General features: G+C 53.0%; 6 protein-coding genes across 6 annotated transcripts; 3 read left to right on the forward strand and 3 right to left on the reverse strand.

The window, feature by feature from the left end:
- Positions 1–145: 145 nt before the first annotated feature.
- Positions 146–1540, reverse strand: Z519_03506 (uncharacterized protein; the record flags this gene model as incomplete). Its single annotated transcript, XM_016761256.1, has 1 exon — positions 146–1540. One exon carries the CDS (start codon positions 1538–1540, stop codon positions 146–148), a length of 1395 nt encoding a protein of 464 aa, XP_016623106.1.
- Positions 1541–2957: 1417 nt separating this feature from the next.
- Z519_03507 (uncharacterized protein) lies at positions 2958–6479 on the forward strand (the record flags this gene model as incomplete). Its single annotated transcript, XM_016761257.1, has 1 exon — positions 2958–6479. One exon carries the CDS (start codon positions 2958–2960, stop codon positions 6477–6479), a length of 3522 nt encoding a protein of 1173 aa, XP_016623107.1.
- Positions 6480–6734: 255 nt separating this feature from the next.
- On the reverse strand, positions 6735–7914 carry Z519_03508 (uncharacterized protein; the record flags this gene model as incomplete). The annotated part of the gene is made up of 2 exons (XM_016761258.1): positions 6735–6917; positions 7117–7914. The coding sequence occupies 2 exons, from the start codon at positions 7912–7914 to the stop codon at positions 6735–6737; spliced, it is 981 nt and encodes a 326-aa protein (XP_016623108.1).
- Positions 7915–8765: 851 nt separating this feature from the next.
- Z519_03509 (uncharacterized protein) lies at positions 8766–10298 on the forward strand (the record flags this gene model as incomplete). The annotated part of the gene is made up of 2 exons (XM_016761259.1): positions 8766–8830; positions 8888–10298. 2 exons carry the CDS (start codon positions 8766–8768, stop codon positions 10296–10298), a joined length of 1476 nt encoding a protein of 491 aa, XP_016623109.1.
- An 875-nt stretch (positions 10299–11173) lies between these two features.
- Z519_03510 (uncharacterized protein) lies at positions 11174–13084 on the forward strand (the record flags this gene model as incomplete). The annotated part of the gene is made up of 4 exons (XM_016761260.1): positions 11174–11422; positions 11476–12710; positions 12793–12819; positions 12877–13084. 4 exons carry the CDS (start codon positions 11174–11176, stop codon positions 13082–13084), a joined length of 1719 nt encoding a protein of 572 aa, XP_016623110.1.
- Positions 13085–13336: 252 nt separating this feature from the next.
- Z519_03511 (uncharacterized protein) lies at positions 13337–14736 on the reverse strand (the record flags this gene model as incomplete). The annotated part of the gene is made up of 5 exons (XM_016761261.1): positions 13337–13605; positions 13732–13975; positions 14093–14189; positions 14303–14507; positions 14610–14736. 5 exons carry the CDS (start codon positions 14734–14736, stop codon positions 13337–13339), a joined length of 942 nt encoding a protein of 313 aa, XP_016623111.1.
- Positions 14737–14970: the final 234 nt, after the last annotated feature.

Here is a 14970-nt window from a genome sequence, read left to right on the forward strand (position 1 = left end):
ACAGATAATGAAAATCCAAGTCTCGAAAGAGAAATAGTATAGGCATTCTTATGAATAGAATTGTCTTTTCGGAAAGCAGGCAGTCAGTGAATGCTCTTTTTCGTTGGGTGCGGAGCCAGTTATCCACTCAACCGCCTTGGAAAAGTCACGATTGTTGAGGCAGCGGCCCGCTGCCTTCACCGTTAAACAAAGACCGTGTATTCTCTGCTAGACGTTCGCTACCTGACAGAGTGTGAATCTGAGGGGTAGGTTGGGTACAGCTCCAGTCGCTGTCGCCAGCGTTTTTGGGCCAGTTATCCAGGACGCGGGTAACACACATTTTGCGTTCTTTGTAAGATTTTCTCAGATTTGATGATTCTGCCTCTTCGTATGTGCTCGCAGAAAGTGCTCGTTGCAACATTCCGAGCCAGCTACTGTAACCCCGACCAGGTATGTTGCTGGGGTTATTCGCGATGTCAAGACGTTCAAGGAGATTGATGATCTTCAGGCCAAAGGCCCATAATTCCCTTCTGGAGACAACACTCGCTTTGGCCGACCTCTCATCCCATTGCTTGTAGCCTTGCTTCACCCCGTTGATGAGAACTTCAACCACGTCTGGACCTTTTGTACCTGCCCCTTGCACCCACACGGCAGCAACGTTGCTCGTTTTTGATTTTGATTGCTTCGAGTCGACGGAAGTTTGCAGTCGTCTCTCGAACGCAAAGCGTGGAAAATCCACAGGTAAAGGCTCAATGGCGAAGAAGAACCCAGTGGCTTTGAGGGCCGATAAGCGTCCTTCCGGCCCAAATGCACGCTGGTAACCTGTGGGATTATATTGATCAGCGTAGACCACAATACTTTTAATGTAGGCATTCGGAGTCCTCTCTATGAGCAGGTCAGCCGGGAAAGACAGGATACTTGTGAACTGCTTGACAGCGAGCTTGTCTGAGCAGGATTTGGAACCACTTGGTTCGGCATCTGCCCGTGCGGGCTTTCGACGGACATGGCCCAACTGGGAAAAGTAGCCCCGGCCTTGCAGGAGAGTGGTAGTATTGCTGTCAACCGGCCATGGCGTTGCGTCGCCAGAAGGAAAAGAGTCCATCAAGATTTCCATCGACGCATCACCACACGGAGCCACAGTAGTGAAGAAGTGAATGATCACATTGTCTTTGAGTCTGAATGGGCAATTTTGAACCATCCCAGCATCGTCTTGTAGAGAGAATTCAAGGTAGGGCGATTGATGAGCCGGGTCTTGAAGGATTATTTCGAGTTCTGAAAGTATCCAGTGGTTGAATCCGCGCAAAGCCAGAATCTCGGCATGAGAGTCGTGGACTACAAGACCCTGGCATCTGGGCAAGGCAGTAGCTGAGAGGCACTTGGTTCCCGTGGCTAACGAGACACAAGTCAGACGCGGATGCCGCCCTTCCTCTTCCAGGACCACTGCCGACATTGGTGTCCATTCGGTCTTGTCATCTGATAGAGTGCGCGGTTTGCATTTTTGAGGCAGGGAGTTGAAGGTAGATAGCGCGAGATGTGCCACGCGTTCAGCTAGGGGATTCATAGAGGAAAGGTTCCCAGGAGTTGAGGAGTGAGAAGGTTAGCTTCTAAAGTTGAGATCCTTCCATAGCTGTCCAGTCAGGAGCATGGAGGAATAATGAGCGCAATGCACCGTATCAATTGGATAGAGAATTTGCAGCCCTGCGAAGGTGGAGCCCAATATCACATCACGTGCATCTATGGAGCCTAGTTTTGTCACGTGCGAGATCCTGGAGGCTGCCCGCAGTCGTCGTTATTGTTGTTGTTACCCAGTATTGTCGCCGTCATCGCCATCGTCCACTTGACCTCCTCGCCTCGTATATATGTTTGGAGGCTTCTTGAAACTGATCTTTGATTCGGTGGTGTTGAGAGATAATCTTTGTCATTGCGTCAGACATCACCACCACCGCCACCACCACCACCATCCTGCCAGCCACTCGCTTTCCTGCGGTGGCCGGCCCTGCCTCTAAAATATTCTCCCACTGTGGCGGTGCCTCTTTGTTTCCAGCGGAGCAACCAACTGACAACTGGCACCGGGTGAAGGCCGCCATGGAATCTGGAACCCACTGTGTGCCACTACGAGGTCCAAGACTTGATGGGCGACTAGTTCATTTAGCCTATTCGACCCGCGACCCTCGACTCGACCTTCCTCCCGTGACCCTCCCTCGACTCTCGACTCTCGACTCCTGCGGCATCCTTATCCTCCTTCCTCATTCTCCCGCAATAAGCCTGTCTTTCTCACAAGTCACAGAGTGTTGAAAGATCGTTGGTAGCTTGGCACCAGGAGAGCAGAGAATTTCCACCAGAATCCCCCAGCTCGACGGTGGCTAAACGCCCCTCAATCAACATCATTGCTGCAAAGGTCTAGGCCTTCTTCATCCTCTGGTCAGATGCCCCGGCGATCTACAAGCACAGCAATCGAAGGGTTCTCTTTCAAATAAAAAAAAATTAACTTGCTAATACCCCGGGGGCGCCTTTCCCCCCATTTTGGGGAGACGCCACGGGCGAATCCACACTTGGACCGCTGAGTCGCTGACCCGCTTCTCACTTTCCCACATTTTCGCAACCCGTCGGACTTCGCCATCAAACTGCCTACTACACCTTTCACTATCTTATTACCAACATCCCCCTTCTTCAGCCTTGTCCTTTGGAGCCGCGGGCAATGAGTGCATCCCATCTAGTCTGATCCCCGCCCAGGCCTGCTTGGACGCACTGACTTCTCATCAACCTGGTCTACGCTATTGTTGCAACCTCGGCTCCTCTGCCTTCCGCCAGTCTGACAATGTGGCGCGTGTAAAGCTGTCATCTCAACTTGAGGACATGCCGTCATCCATTATTTGGCTCTTCTCCACGCGCTTTGCATCATGTCGAGTTCATCAAACCAACTAGGCCAGCCTCGAGGCGAACAGCGAAGTAACCTACTTTCGAGTTCCGCCTATATCATGTCGGATGCACGTAACCCCCGCGGCGACAATTTCGCTCAACCTCAGTCTAACACATCCGTCTTCGACACATCATCTCCCGGTTCCATTGATTTCAACTTTCCCTTTGGTGGGAGTCCTCATGGTAGCAGCAACAGTGGCATTGATGCTCCGCCAGACGTTCGCTTGAGCCACGGCCAGGGTTTCCCGGGTCGAGGCTCCATGGTGGGTTATGTGTCGGGCAAAATTCCCAGCCCTCAACATCGCGCCAGTTTAGCTAGCATCGATTCAGCCTTTGACCATGATCTTTTTGGCGCCGTCGCGTTGAGTCAATGGGCGCCCAACTCCGGCAATCAGCCACCCAGTAACGCAGACTCGTCACCAAGAAAACCACCCAGCACCGCTGAGCAGGAAAACAAAAAGCCGGCTGACGAGGGAAAGCCGCCAGCATGGAGCGAGTTAAAGACGAAAGCAGGCAAGGAGAGGAAACGCTTGCCGCTCGCCTGTATTGCTTGTCGCCGAAAGAAGATCAGATGTTCGGGCGAAAAGCCGGCTTGCAAACATTGTCTGCGTGCTCGGATACCCTGCGTCTACAAAGTCACGACCAGAAAAGCGGCACCTCGGACGGACTACATGGCCATGTTGGACAAGCGACTGAAAAGGATGGAAGACCGTGTGATTCGAGTCATCCCAAAGGACGAACTCCCAGATTTGGGCGCCACTGGCCGTGGATCAGTCCGTCCCCCTCTCCCGGGACAGGCTCCGAAAAAGGACAAAGACCAGCCCAAGAAGCGCTCCGCAGACGAGGCTTTCACACAAGAACTCAACGACTGGCGAAGTTCTCGAGAGAAATCTACTTTGCTCGACCCCACGGCTGGGCTACGTAAACAGCGCGAAGGTGAGAACAAGCTCTTTATCGAAGGCTCCGAGTCTCTTCCGCCGCAACACATCCAAGAACATCTCGCCGAAGTTTTCTTTGACTGCGTCTATGGTCAATCCTACCTCCTTCTGCATAAGCCCAGTTTCATGCGCAAATTGAAAGCTGGAACAATCCCACCAGTCCTTATCTTGGCCGTGTGTGCCATTTCCGCACGCTTCTCGACCCATCCGCAAGTTAGCACGGAACCGGCGTTTCTCCGTGGAGAACAGTGGGCGACTCCCGCTAGACGGATCGTGGAGAAACGTCACTATGAGCCCAACATCACCATTCTCACAGCAATGCTTATGTTGGGTCTCCACTACTTTGGAACCTGTGAGGGCGGATTGTCGTGGTCGTTTGGCGGGCAGGCCATGCGAATGGGGTATGCTTTGCAATTGCACCGCGAACTCGACCACGATCCCCTCGGTCGAAACCAAATCGCGAATTCAAACGAGAACAAGAAAGGCCCCAAGCCACCCGAACTCTCCTTTACAGATCGAGAAATCCGCCGTCGAACAATGTGGGCTTGTTACCTGATGGACACATTCAACTCGTCTGGTACTGAACGTCCCTCCTTCCTCAACGAAGACTACTACCAAATCCAACTGCCAATCAAAGAATCGCATTTCCAAATGGAGGTCCCCGGTCCCACGGAAGATTTGTACGGCAACGTCCCCATGTCCAACAGTAAATCGTCGCTCGATAACACCGTGGGAGACGCCGCCGCAGAGGCAAAATCAAACATGGGGGTCGCAGCGTACATCGTCCGTGCCGTGGTCCTCTGGAAACGCATCGTCAAGTATCTCAACCTAGGGGGTAAGGAAAAAGATCCCCATCCTATATGGGACCCCTTATCCCAATTCGCCACTTTACAACGGCAAATCTCCCAGTTGAAATCGTCCCTTCCGGACGACATAACCTACACCTCGGAAAACTTCGCTACACACATCTCCGAACGTCTCGCGAACCAATATCTCTTTCTTCATATCGTCCTCGCGCAAACCTCCCTCTTTCTCCACCGCTTCGCTATTCCCACCCAACCCAGCCATAGACCCCATCATCACTACTACACCCAACAAGGCATGCCCAAAGCTTTCCTCACAACTTCGGCCAACATTGTCCTCGAATCCGCTTCGCTTATCAGCAAACTCATCGCCGACTCGACGGGCCACACTTTGACCGTTCCCTTTGCAGGGTACTGTGCATATGCTGCCGCAACAGTGCACGTTTGGGGGATATTCTCCAAGAACTCCGCGCTCGAGCAACAGAGCAAGGAGAATTTAAGGCATAACTACAAATACCTCACCAGGATGAAACGGTATTGGGGCATGTTTCATTACATGGCCGAGTCGGTGAAGGATATTTATCGCGCTTTCGCCGACGCCACACTTCGTCACGCCCAGGCTCGACCGGGATCGAATGGAATTTCCGGTTCTGGTGTGAACCTCTTGCGCAGACATTCCTCCGCCACAGGAGGGAGCGGGACGCACACGCCGATGGACTTGGATGCGACCGCGGCGCTCACTTCCAACACGAACCCGCCTTCCCGCTCTGACACTCCTGCTGACCCTAACAAACCGAAATCGGAACAGGACAAATCTAAAACGATGTTTCAATACGGCGACTGGTTCGATAAGTACCCTCACGGTGTCTCCGAAAGTGAATGGGAAAAGTCGCATCTGGAGTACCGCAGCGAACACGCCCAGGGCGGCGCGGAGGCAGTCATGTCCCAGAGAAGTGATTTACAGTCAGTCGAAGAGTTTTTCGCGAGTCTGAGTCCGCCGTCTAAAGCTGATGACGGTAGTGGCTTGGCTGGAAGAGGCAAGAAGATTCCAAGGAGAAGGGGAAAAAGTGTGGCGGAGAACAAGAAGATGGATAAAGAAGGGAAGGGAGAAAAGGGGAAGGGCGACACATCATCAAGTTCTGCCGCGGCCGCTACCGCCGGAGCTGGGGCTGGAGCTGGAGCTGGAGCCGGTACGGGAAGCGGTGCTGGGAAGGACTCGCAAAGACGGCAATCGACGTCCCAACAACTGCCTGGACAGCGTCTCCCAACCACAAGTGCCGATCTCAGCCTGAGCCTTAACCTCAATCAACCTTTTGATCTTTCGAGCTTCGACATAACATCTCCATCGCTGTACCAGAACGCTCAATTCCCGGACCCTTACACCTACGGTGGCTCCCCGACATCGCCACACTACAACAGCCTCCATTTCATATCCACCTTGCCGGCAATTGATAGACAGATGGTCTTTGGCGCCGCATACGCCGGCATGGACCCTGCCGGCACGGGCAATAATAGCGGCAACCAAAACACTTCCTCAGGACTCAACAATCTCAACTCGCCTTCGGTGGGAAACTATGGGAGTACCAATCCTTGGGATCAACTCGATCTCACGACGTACGGATTTAATGATCCCTTCGCAGGAGGAGGGACAGGGGGGATGGACACGAGTTCCTCGGCATGGTTGTTGCCGTTTAATATTGAACCACCAAATTTCGGAGCCAGTGGGATGGAGGAATTTGGAAATACCGCGTTGGATGGGATGGATTTGAGTGACCTTGGCCAAGGAGGAAGTGATGTTGGTGGACAATTTGGTGGAGAGCAAAATTCGGGCAACACATGAAGTGGACAGTCTCCAGGGTCGACCGAGCAAAACCGAGAAAGATTGACCCTAGTGTGATGATTATGTGGAGCGACTCGACCGGGGACTGTCCCTTGGTTGCAGGGTAAAAGTTCGATTCGCTTCGCGTGGACATTGATCTTTGCGCAGCCGGGAGTCTGGGCAGTATATGTTTGCTACCAGTCTCACAGGCACGGGAGCACGGCAAGTCTGATGTTTTGGGAAGTGCAATAACACAATTTACTTTTGTGGACTTGCTCAATCTTCCCACTCTTCGTCGAGCTGGTCAATCAACCTATTTTCGTCGTCTGCGGTGCGGCCTCGTCCGTGTCCCCGTTCATCGACGCCCACGCGGTGGTAGCCTCGTCGACCGGCGAATAGTTGGGTGAGTCCCCCAGGCATCCTTTGGGTGCATGAGGAGAACAGGATAACAAACATATCCTATATTCACAGACGGAATCATGAGGTTAGCCGCGGGTAGTCAAGGCAGGTCCGACTTCCAATCGTAATCTCTTGTAGCAGACGCATAACGCTTTCGACGCGGCCCACAGAAGAAGGGTCTCTGTAGATTGCACAGTGTGTAAGGGAACATGACACAGCTGAGTGGACAAGCAGAGAGGAAAGAAGGGGAAACACATACCGAGAAGAAGCCAAAGATACTCGCCCACATTGCATGGTTTGGCAATTGCCTCCAACCCCTCTGATGCAGTACATTTCGCTGATAGACGATCCCCCCAATGAGATAGACTAGTAGAGCAATGCCCGCGATCAGACCAAAGACTGCGCCAGGTCCCAGTGTTCCCTTTTCTCCGGACTGCGTCGTGCCACCGCAAGCATAGCGAGAGCGGACTTCAAAGACGTAGGTACAGTGGTCGGGAGAACCAAGGAAGGCGACAGCCGGACGGGTGGAGAGAAGGGGGGATGTGTCGCAGATGAAGGACAGGAGGGTCGATTTCCGTCGCTTGTTGACTTTGTTTGCAACTAGGTCCGAGTCGATCGGGTGACCATCCTCGTCGAGGTCGGGACAGGGCGAGCCCATGGTGTAATTGAGGACGAGCTTCTTGCCCCGAAAGAGAGGCTGGTCGTTTTGCTGGCCAATGCTGTAAATGTCCCCGCGGGAGTCCTTGTAGTAGGCCGAGATGTTTCTCAGTTTGCTAGTAGGAATTCCCTCGACATCTCCCAACTTCTCCACGACTGGGCCACAGAAATTCATGGTGAAATTTGCGGGATAGTCAAATCCTTTGGAGTGGTACGACTCGTTACTGGCGGCCTGGTACTTCGTGCCCTCGAGGGTCAATTGTAGAGGGCGAAGGTCGAAGAATGAGCCGGTTGAAGGGGAGTAGATGGTACATGGCTTCGGAGGGGGTATCGATTCGGTCGCGGCGAGACTTGAGGGTAATGATGACAGGAGGAGGACGAAAGACGTCGAGAGGTACATGGCTGGTCAGTGGTATAGGAGATTGGAAGGCAGAGGCCTATTGAGAGTTGCTCTGGATGATCTGGAAGAAATGGACCAAGATGGCGAGTTGGAACCAGTCACCCGGCCGGCGCAATGCAAGTGAATGCTGCACACAATACTCGGCACAACCAGTTGGTACGTTGGTTCTGGATTGAGATGAAGAGAGAATGATCGAAAGGGGGAGTCGTAGGGGCAGTCGCAAGGGCAGCCTACAATTTCAAACATAAGCCTCAGCTGCACGGCGGGCCTGTAAGATTATGGGCGGATGGACCGAGTAGGAGATGCAGGAGCAAGGAAGGACGAGGGCGTGCAGTGCGTTGCGTGTTTCCTGCGGATCCACGGGGTTGGGCAGAGGCCACAGACTCGTCGACTTCGGTCGCCTAAAAAGAACCCAACGCCATCGGGAATGAATGCACATCTTGCAAAACATGTCGCTCATGCGGCAGGCCCCCCAGACACCGAGACCGTGGTCCATTACTCGGCACATTCGAGATATTATTTCCATTTAACTCCTCCATATCAAGGTGAAGAAGGTCAGGGAAGGTTCAAGCTGCCGAAGGAGCATTTTCCGTGGCGCGACCACGCAACGCGTAACCCGCAGCACGCAGCGCGATGGCTGCGCCCAGCTTGCCGGTCATGATCTCATTCGGCTGGTCGACATCCCGGCCCTGTCACTTTTTCTTCCCTGCTACAATCTCTCAATAGAATGTCCCTCGTTTGATCTCTGTTCTCCCTCTCTGCATTCTCTGACCTTTCCTCTGTCTTCTTGTACTCCCCTTCTGCCGGGTCTGCTTGGGTCTGCAGCGAACGCCGTTGCAAACCTGTCCAATATGACTGTCAAATCAAAGGCGGATACAGCACCAGAGGAAAAGCATGGCTATGAATTCGGAGGACCGTAAGTTGCTGCAATCCATGACCGTTTCGGAATGCCCCTGTATTGATGCTTGTGCAGTCTGGGAGCTGCTGGGATCGTCTTCGGCCTTCCGATCCTCATCTACGCCACCATCTTCCTCTGCAACGACGTCTCGGGCTGCCCTGCACCTGCCTTGCTGGATCTGAGAACCTTGACCCTGGAGAAATTGAAGAGACAGACACCCTGGCCGGAGAATGGGCTCATGGGGTTGTTCGATCCGAACGTCATTCTGTGGGTTCTGGCATATTATGGCCTCAGCGTGGCTCTCCAGTTGTTTCTGCCGGGCGAAGAGGTTGACGGCACACAGCTGAGCACGGGTGGAAGACACCATTACAAGTTCAACGCCTTCAACTCCGCTGTCCTCATGCTTGCCGGACTTGGCATTGGCACCGCAGTTCAAGGTACCAGCTTTGTGGTCTGGGATTTCATCTGGGACAATCTGCCCCAAGTTGCTACTGCAAACCTCCTCGTTTCCTGTGCTCAAGCCGTCTATGTCTATCTGGCGTCGTTCAACGTCCCCAAGCCAGGTCAACCAAACCCGGAGAACAGGGAGCTGGCCAAAGGAGGGCACACGGGGAATATGCTATATGACTTCTTCATCGGTCGTGAGCTGAACCCACGCGTCACCCTGCCGCGTTGGATCCCCATAGCTGGCGGTCAAGTGATTGACATCAAAGTCTTCAACGAGATGAGACCAGGTTTGCTAGGCTGGATCATTCTCGACCTTGCATTCGTTGTCCATCAATACAAAGTACATGGATTTGTCAGCGATTCGATCATTCTGATCACCTTTTTTCAATCGCTATATGTCATGGACGCCCTTTACATGGAGCCAGCCATTCTGACTACCATGGACGTGACAACCGACGGTTTCGGCTACATGCTCGCTTTCGGCGACCTGACCTGGGTTCCATTCCTGTACAGCCTACAAGCACGCTATCTCGCCGTTTATCCGTTGACCCTTGGAATTAGCGGCATTGCTGGCGTCCTGGGTGTTCAAGGTCTGGGATACTACATCTTTCGGGGGGCAAACAATGAGAAAAACCGATTCCGTACCAATCCCAACGACCCCCGCGTCTCCCACCTCGAAACCATGACCACCGAGTCCGGCTCCAAGCTTCTAGTGTCTGGTTGGTGGGGTCGTGCGCGACATATCAACTATTTGGGTGATTGGATCATGTCCTGGAGCTATTCTCTCCCGACAGGAGTTGCAGGATACATCATCAACAAGTATCAGAGTCCTGTCACCGGCAGTGTGACCAGGGAGGTGGTACAAGGAGACGCACGCGGCTGGGGAATGATTTTTACATACTTCTATGTTATATATTTTGGCGTCCTGCTTGTACATAGAGAAATGAGGGATGAAGAGAAGTGTCGGAAGAAGTATGGAAAAGACTGGGAGCGCTACTGCAAACGCGTTAGGTGGAGAATCATTCCGGGCATCTATTAGAGAGAAAGAAAGATGCGCTGAAAGTTTCGAACCAATCTCCATCGAGTCTCCAGACAGTTCCCTCGTACCAGCTCTCTATCAGTTTCTCCCCGTCTGCCCGAGCTTCTCCAGCGCCTTCGATCGGATAAAAACCCCGTCTCGCCCAAGACGAGCTTCTTCTCAAGTACACCATTAGAACCCTGGTTCAGTCATCTCTCCGTTGGAGAAGGAATGTTCCTACCTATCTCTAGTCAACGAAAGCCTGAAGTTTTGGCCCTCACGCAAGGCTGCGAGACTCTTCCCCGACCTACAGAGCGTGGGACTCGTTTCCGAGGGGCGGGCATTTAGCTTGCTCCAACTTATCTCTCGTATCATGTGGCCAGGAGGGTCTTCAACTTTGCATAGGCTGCCACTCTTGGAAGCTGCCGCGTCGCCTGTCGTTTCTAGCCACGAGGAACGCCAAGTGCATGGTCACTCTTGCCCTGGACGACGCCCGGTCTATTCATACCGCTCGGCCAATACAATCACACATGACCTGTTCGCTTCGAAGCTCTTGTCTCCAACACAGGGGGCTAGATCATGGCAGACTCCAGGTTTCTCGAGTTGGGCTTGTGCTGGCCTGGGCAAAGGAGACGAGAACGGGTCATGGTAAGGCCTAACCACGAACAGACATTGGATTGGTCCAATGAGGAAAGGTGGGGTAGGGATATTCCCCAGGTTTTGAGAATTGGGCCCCCCGGATTTTCGACAAGGCTCTCTCCACTCTGCCCCAAATTCTTGATATACAGTCCAGTCCGGGAGCTTGGTTTGAGGTTCGGAGCATCTCAAAGAGCTTCTTGTGGTCGGAATCTGCAACACCATCGCCCTCGAACCATTGCAAACGACATAAAGCAACGATGGGGTTCGGCGTGTTGGAGGCGAACACCACTGCGCACGTTCCAGGAACTGTCCTTCTGGACCAGCAAGCTGCCCATTCTGAGCATCAGACGGGTCGTTTGAAACATGGAACAGGGAAGAATGCTCATATTGTTTTGGCACCACAGCCTTCCGAGGACCCAAACGATCCATTGAACTGGTCGTCTCTCAAGAAGCATATCGTGCTGGCGATTATTTTCTTTGGCGTGATCATCCACGGCGTAGTTCCGGTAGGCGATGTTCAGGAGCTCGAAAATGTGGCTCTGACTGACAAGCTGTGCAGGGACCGATTCTCAATGCTGGCATCATTCAAATCTCCCTGGATCTCAATCGCTCTCCAACCGATATCGCCAAACTTTCCGGCTATTCTCTCCTCGCGACAGGGGCCATGGGTCCGTTCGCCTCTGCCCTGGGTCGAAAATACGGCAAACGACCCATGTACGTTTTCTCATCTTTGATCGGCACAATCGGAATCATCGTCTCCGAAGTAGCGTCGGGCTACAACACGCTGCTGTCAGGTCGGGTTCTTCAAGGAATCGGCATCGCTGCGTACGAGTCTCTCGCGGTGGCGTCCATTGGCGACATGTTTTTCGTCCATGAGAGAGGGCCACGAGTTGCTGTCATCATATTCCTTTTGGCTGCCATATCCAACGGAATCTCCATTATTGCCGGCGTGATCACTGATCATCTTGGCTGGCACTACAACTTCCATATCTACATACCGTTTGCAGCGCTCCAAACGGTCCTAGTAATCTTTTACTGTCCCGAGACAATGTATCGACGCAAAGCCATATACGAAATCGACACGGCCGGCTCCGAGGAAAACCTGGAAAAGCTTGCAACCGTTGAGTCGCGAGCGGCACATCACTTGGAGCGACCGACCGGTGCAACCACGGTCGGGGCAAACACTGATTTGGAGAAAACAATGACCAATACCACTCAAACGTCGGTGGAATCGATACCGCCGCCAAAAACCTTCATCCAAGAACTCGCCCTCTATAACGGTACCTTTGTGGAAGATTCCGTCATCAAAATGGCCATAGCCTCGGTTGCAATCCTCCTCAACTTGGGAGCGCTCTATCAGGTCTTGATGACAGGAGTCATTATTGCTTGGTATGTGGCTGTGGCAATTCTCTCAGGTGTCATCTTCGCTTCGCCTCCCTACCTCATGTCCTCCGCCTCTGTGGGATACATGTCAGCAGGGCCGTTCATCGGCGGGCTATTGGGTGCAGTCTTTTCATTTGTGGTCTCAGAGCCGCTCGTCAAAACGATGTCGCGTCGAAACAACGGCGTCTATGAGCCGGAATTTGCACTCCTGCCTGTCAGCCTTGGTGGGATATGCTCGGTTGCCGGCCTGGTTGGCTGGGCCTACGCTGTCAAGAACTTTGAGAATATCTACTTGATCTGCTTCATTTGGGGAGTCATTCTGTTCGGAATGACCATAATTGCTAGCTTTGCGACACAGTGGGCTCTTGACGCTTATCGCCAGAATAGCACCGAATTGTTTATTATGAACATGTGAGCGCCCCTCGTCTTCTGGCAACTCCTTCTGTTACGTGAAACCTTCACCACCTGGGACTAGCTAACAGACGCGTCGCAGGGTATTCAAAAACTTCTTCTTCTATGGGTCAGTCACTTATTTCTTCCCCTGCCAGTGATATCCCGTAAACTGACGGATAGACAGGCTTACAAACTATGTCATTGACTGGTACACACAACATGGGGCTGTCGAGATGGCAGGGACCATGGCAGGGATTACTGGGTTCTTGTGCCTGCTTGGGGTGCCGATGTACATCTTCGGCAAGAAGTACCGATATTTCTGGCACAAGCATAATGCATTGAAGTGGTTACACCTGGAAACTGACCATGCTGGAGCTGAAGGGGGTATGTGAAGATAGAAAGACATAATGCGATCCGGTGGCAAAATGGAGGCGAGTTTCCAGACGACTTATTGATATCCCAAGCCGAGCGGCAATTGAACCAAACGAACAGCTTTGAACGCCCGAGAAAATTGCTCGAATGATACGTTGAGGTACTCTTGTTCCGCATGTCTAAATGTTTCTCTCCTCCTCCTCCTCCTCCTCCTCCTCCTCCTCCTCCTCATCCCAACTTGCTGTTTCACCGCCAGTTGGCGTTCACATTTGTTACGGCTCATTTTCGTAGCCCTCGACGAAATCAATCTTGAGCACGTACTTGCCCTCCTTCATCAGCCTCTCCCGCCCATACCCGACCACTCGCTCGATGTCCTGCCTACAGTCCCAGTACATGCCTCTCAATTCCTTTGCTTTCCCGGCCGCCAGATACGCGCACGTCGCGCCGCACAATTCCGGAGGATCTTTGAAGAGGGCCTGGAAGTCCGTCCCGTGCTGTGTGAGAGACGGGTACTTCTCGAGGAGGTCCATGCGGACTTCGGCTAGTTTTGGAGGAGGTTCTCGGTTAGCATGCTCTCCTATTCAAGACACCTAGAGGGGCTTGGTCCCCTTCCTGCCCGCCACATCGCATGGAAAAGAAGGGCGGCTTGAGGAACAACGGGACTTACATTTCGACATGGCGGTAGGTACGCCCCCTGGATGCAGCGCATACATCTGAATCCCGTCGCCCAATCCGTCCAGTTCGATTTCTTCCTGCAAAGTCGAGGTCGCTCGGGCCACGGCGGCCTTGGAAGAATTGTAGCCGACGGCAAAGGGGAAGTCGACTGTTGCGGCGCGAGAGGCGATGTTGATAATGACCCCGGATTTCCTTTCGCGTAGTTTGGGGAGCAGAGCCCAGGTGGTGACCATTGCCTATGTAATGCATTGTCTCGGCGTCAGTCTTGCCTTGAGGTTGTCTGGAACACGGCTTTTCGTGCCGGGGAACGGGTGATGTGATCTGCGTAATGTGCGTGAACATTAAGAACCTACACTCTTGAAATTGATCTCGATCGTCCTCCAGAAATCCTCAAAGCTTTCCATCCACTGTGGTTTTCCGGGAGATACTCCGGCGTTATTGACTAGAATACTGTGCGTTATGGGTTCAAAAATGTCAGCAGGCCTGTATCCCGCGCCGCGTGGAAACGATCCATAACTGGAGTCCCAGATCAAAATGCCGGGGCGAATGCGAAACTCACTCACTCAATCGGTCCTAGGTCCTCCTCCGCCCGCTTCAACGCGGCCCTCAAGCCGTCCACGTCCGTAACATCAGCCACATAAGTCTTGACTTTGACCCCAAATGACTCGCACAGGGCTTTGCTTTCTGCAAGTTCGTGTTCCAGGAGGTCTAATATCGCGACATTGGCGCCAGATAAGGCCAGTTTCCCTGATATTGCCCGTCCGATTCCTGAATAGTGATTGCGCACATTGTCAGCGAGATCCGCCTCCTCTGGGTGGCGGAAACTGCCTTTCTAGAGCTCTTGGGTTTTCTGCAAGGTCTATTTCCTACCTCTCGCTCCACCTGTGACGAGGGCGACCTTCCCCTGGTTCAAGCCTTTGAGTTTGTCGTCCGCGATGGGCCCGTAGGGGGCGTGGTTCAGGGGAATCGAAGAGACTCCGAACTTGGTTGGGTCCATAGCTTCTGAATCCTCGGAAAGACAGGATCACGGGCGGTTGATGACAGGATATTCGACTCGTGAAGAATTGGCCCTTAGTTTTCGGGTGTCTTTCAAAGGGGCGGGATATGGATGTCATCCAAGACATGAGGCGCCCTTGCAACTGTCGTTGCCTTTCTTCCATTTTCGGTTGACGAATGAGGATGAACCCCACATGTTTCCATTCAAGATGCATGCATGCATCCCCCTCGGAGG

Source organism: Cladophialophora bantiana, assembly GCF_000835475.1.
Source record: "Cladophialophora bantiana CBS 173.52 unplaced genomic scaffold supercont1.4, whole genome shotgun sequence".
Taxonomy (NCBI): domain Eukaryota; kingdom Fungi; phylum Ascomycota; class Eurotiomycetes; order Chaetothyriales; family Herpotrichiellaceae; genus Cladophialophora; species Cladophialophora bantiana.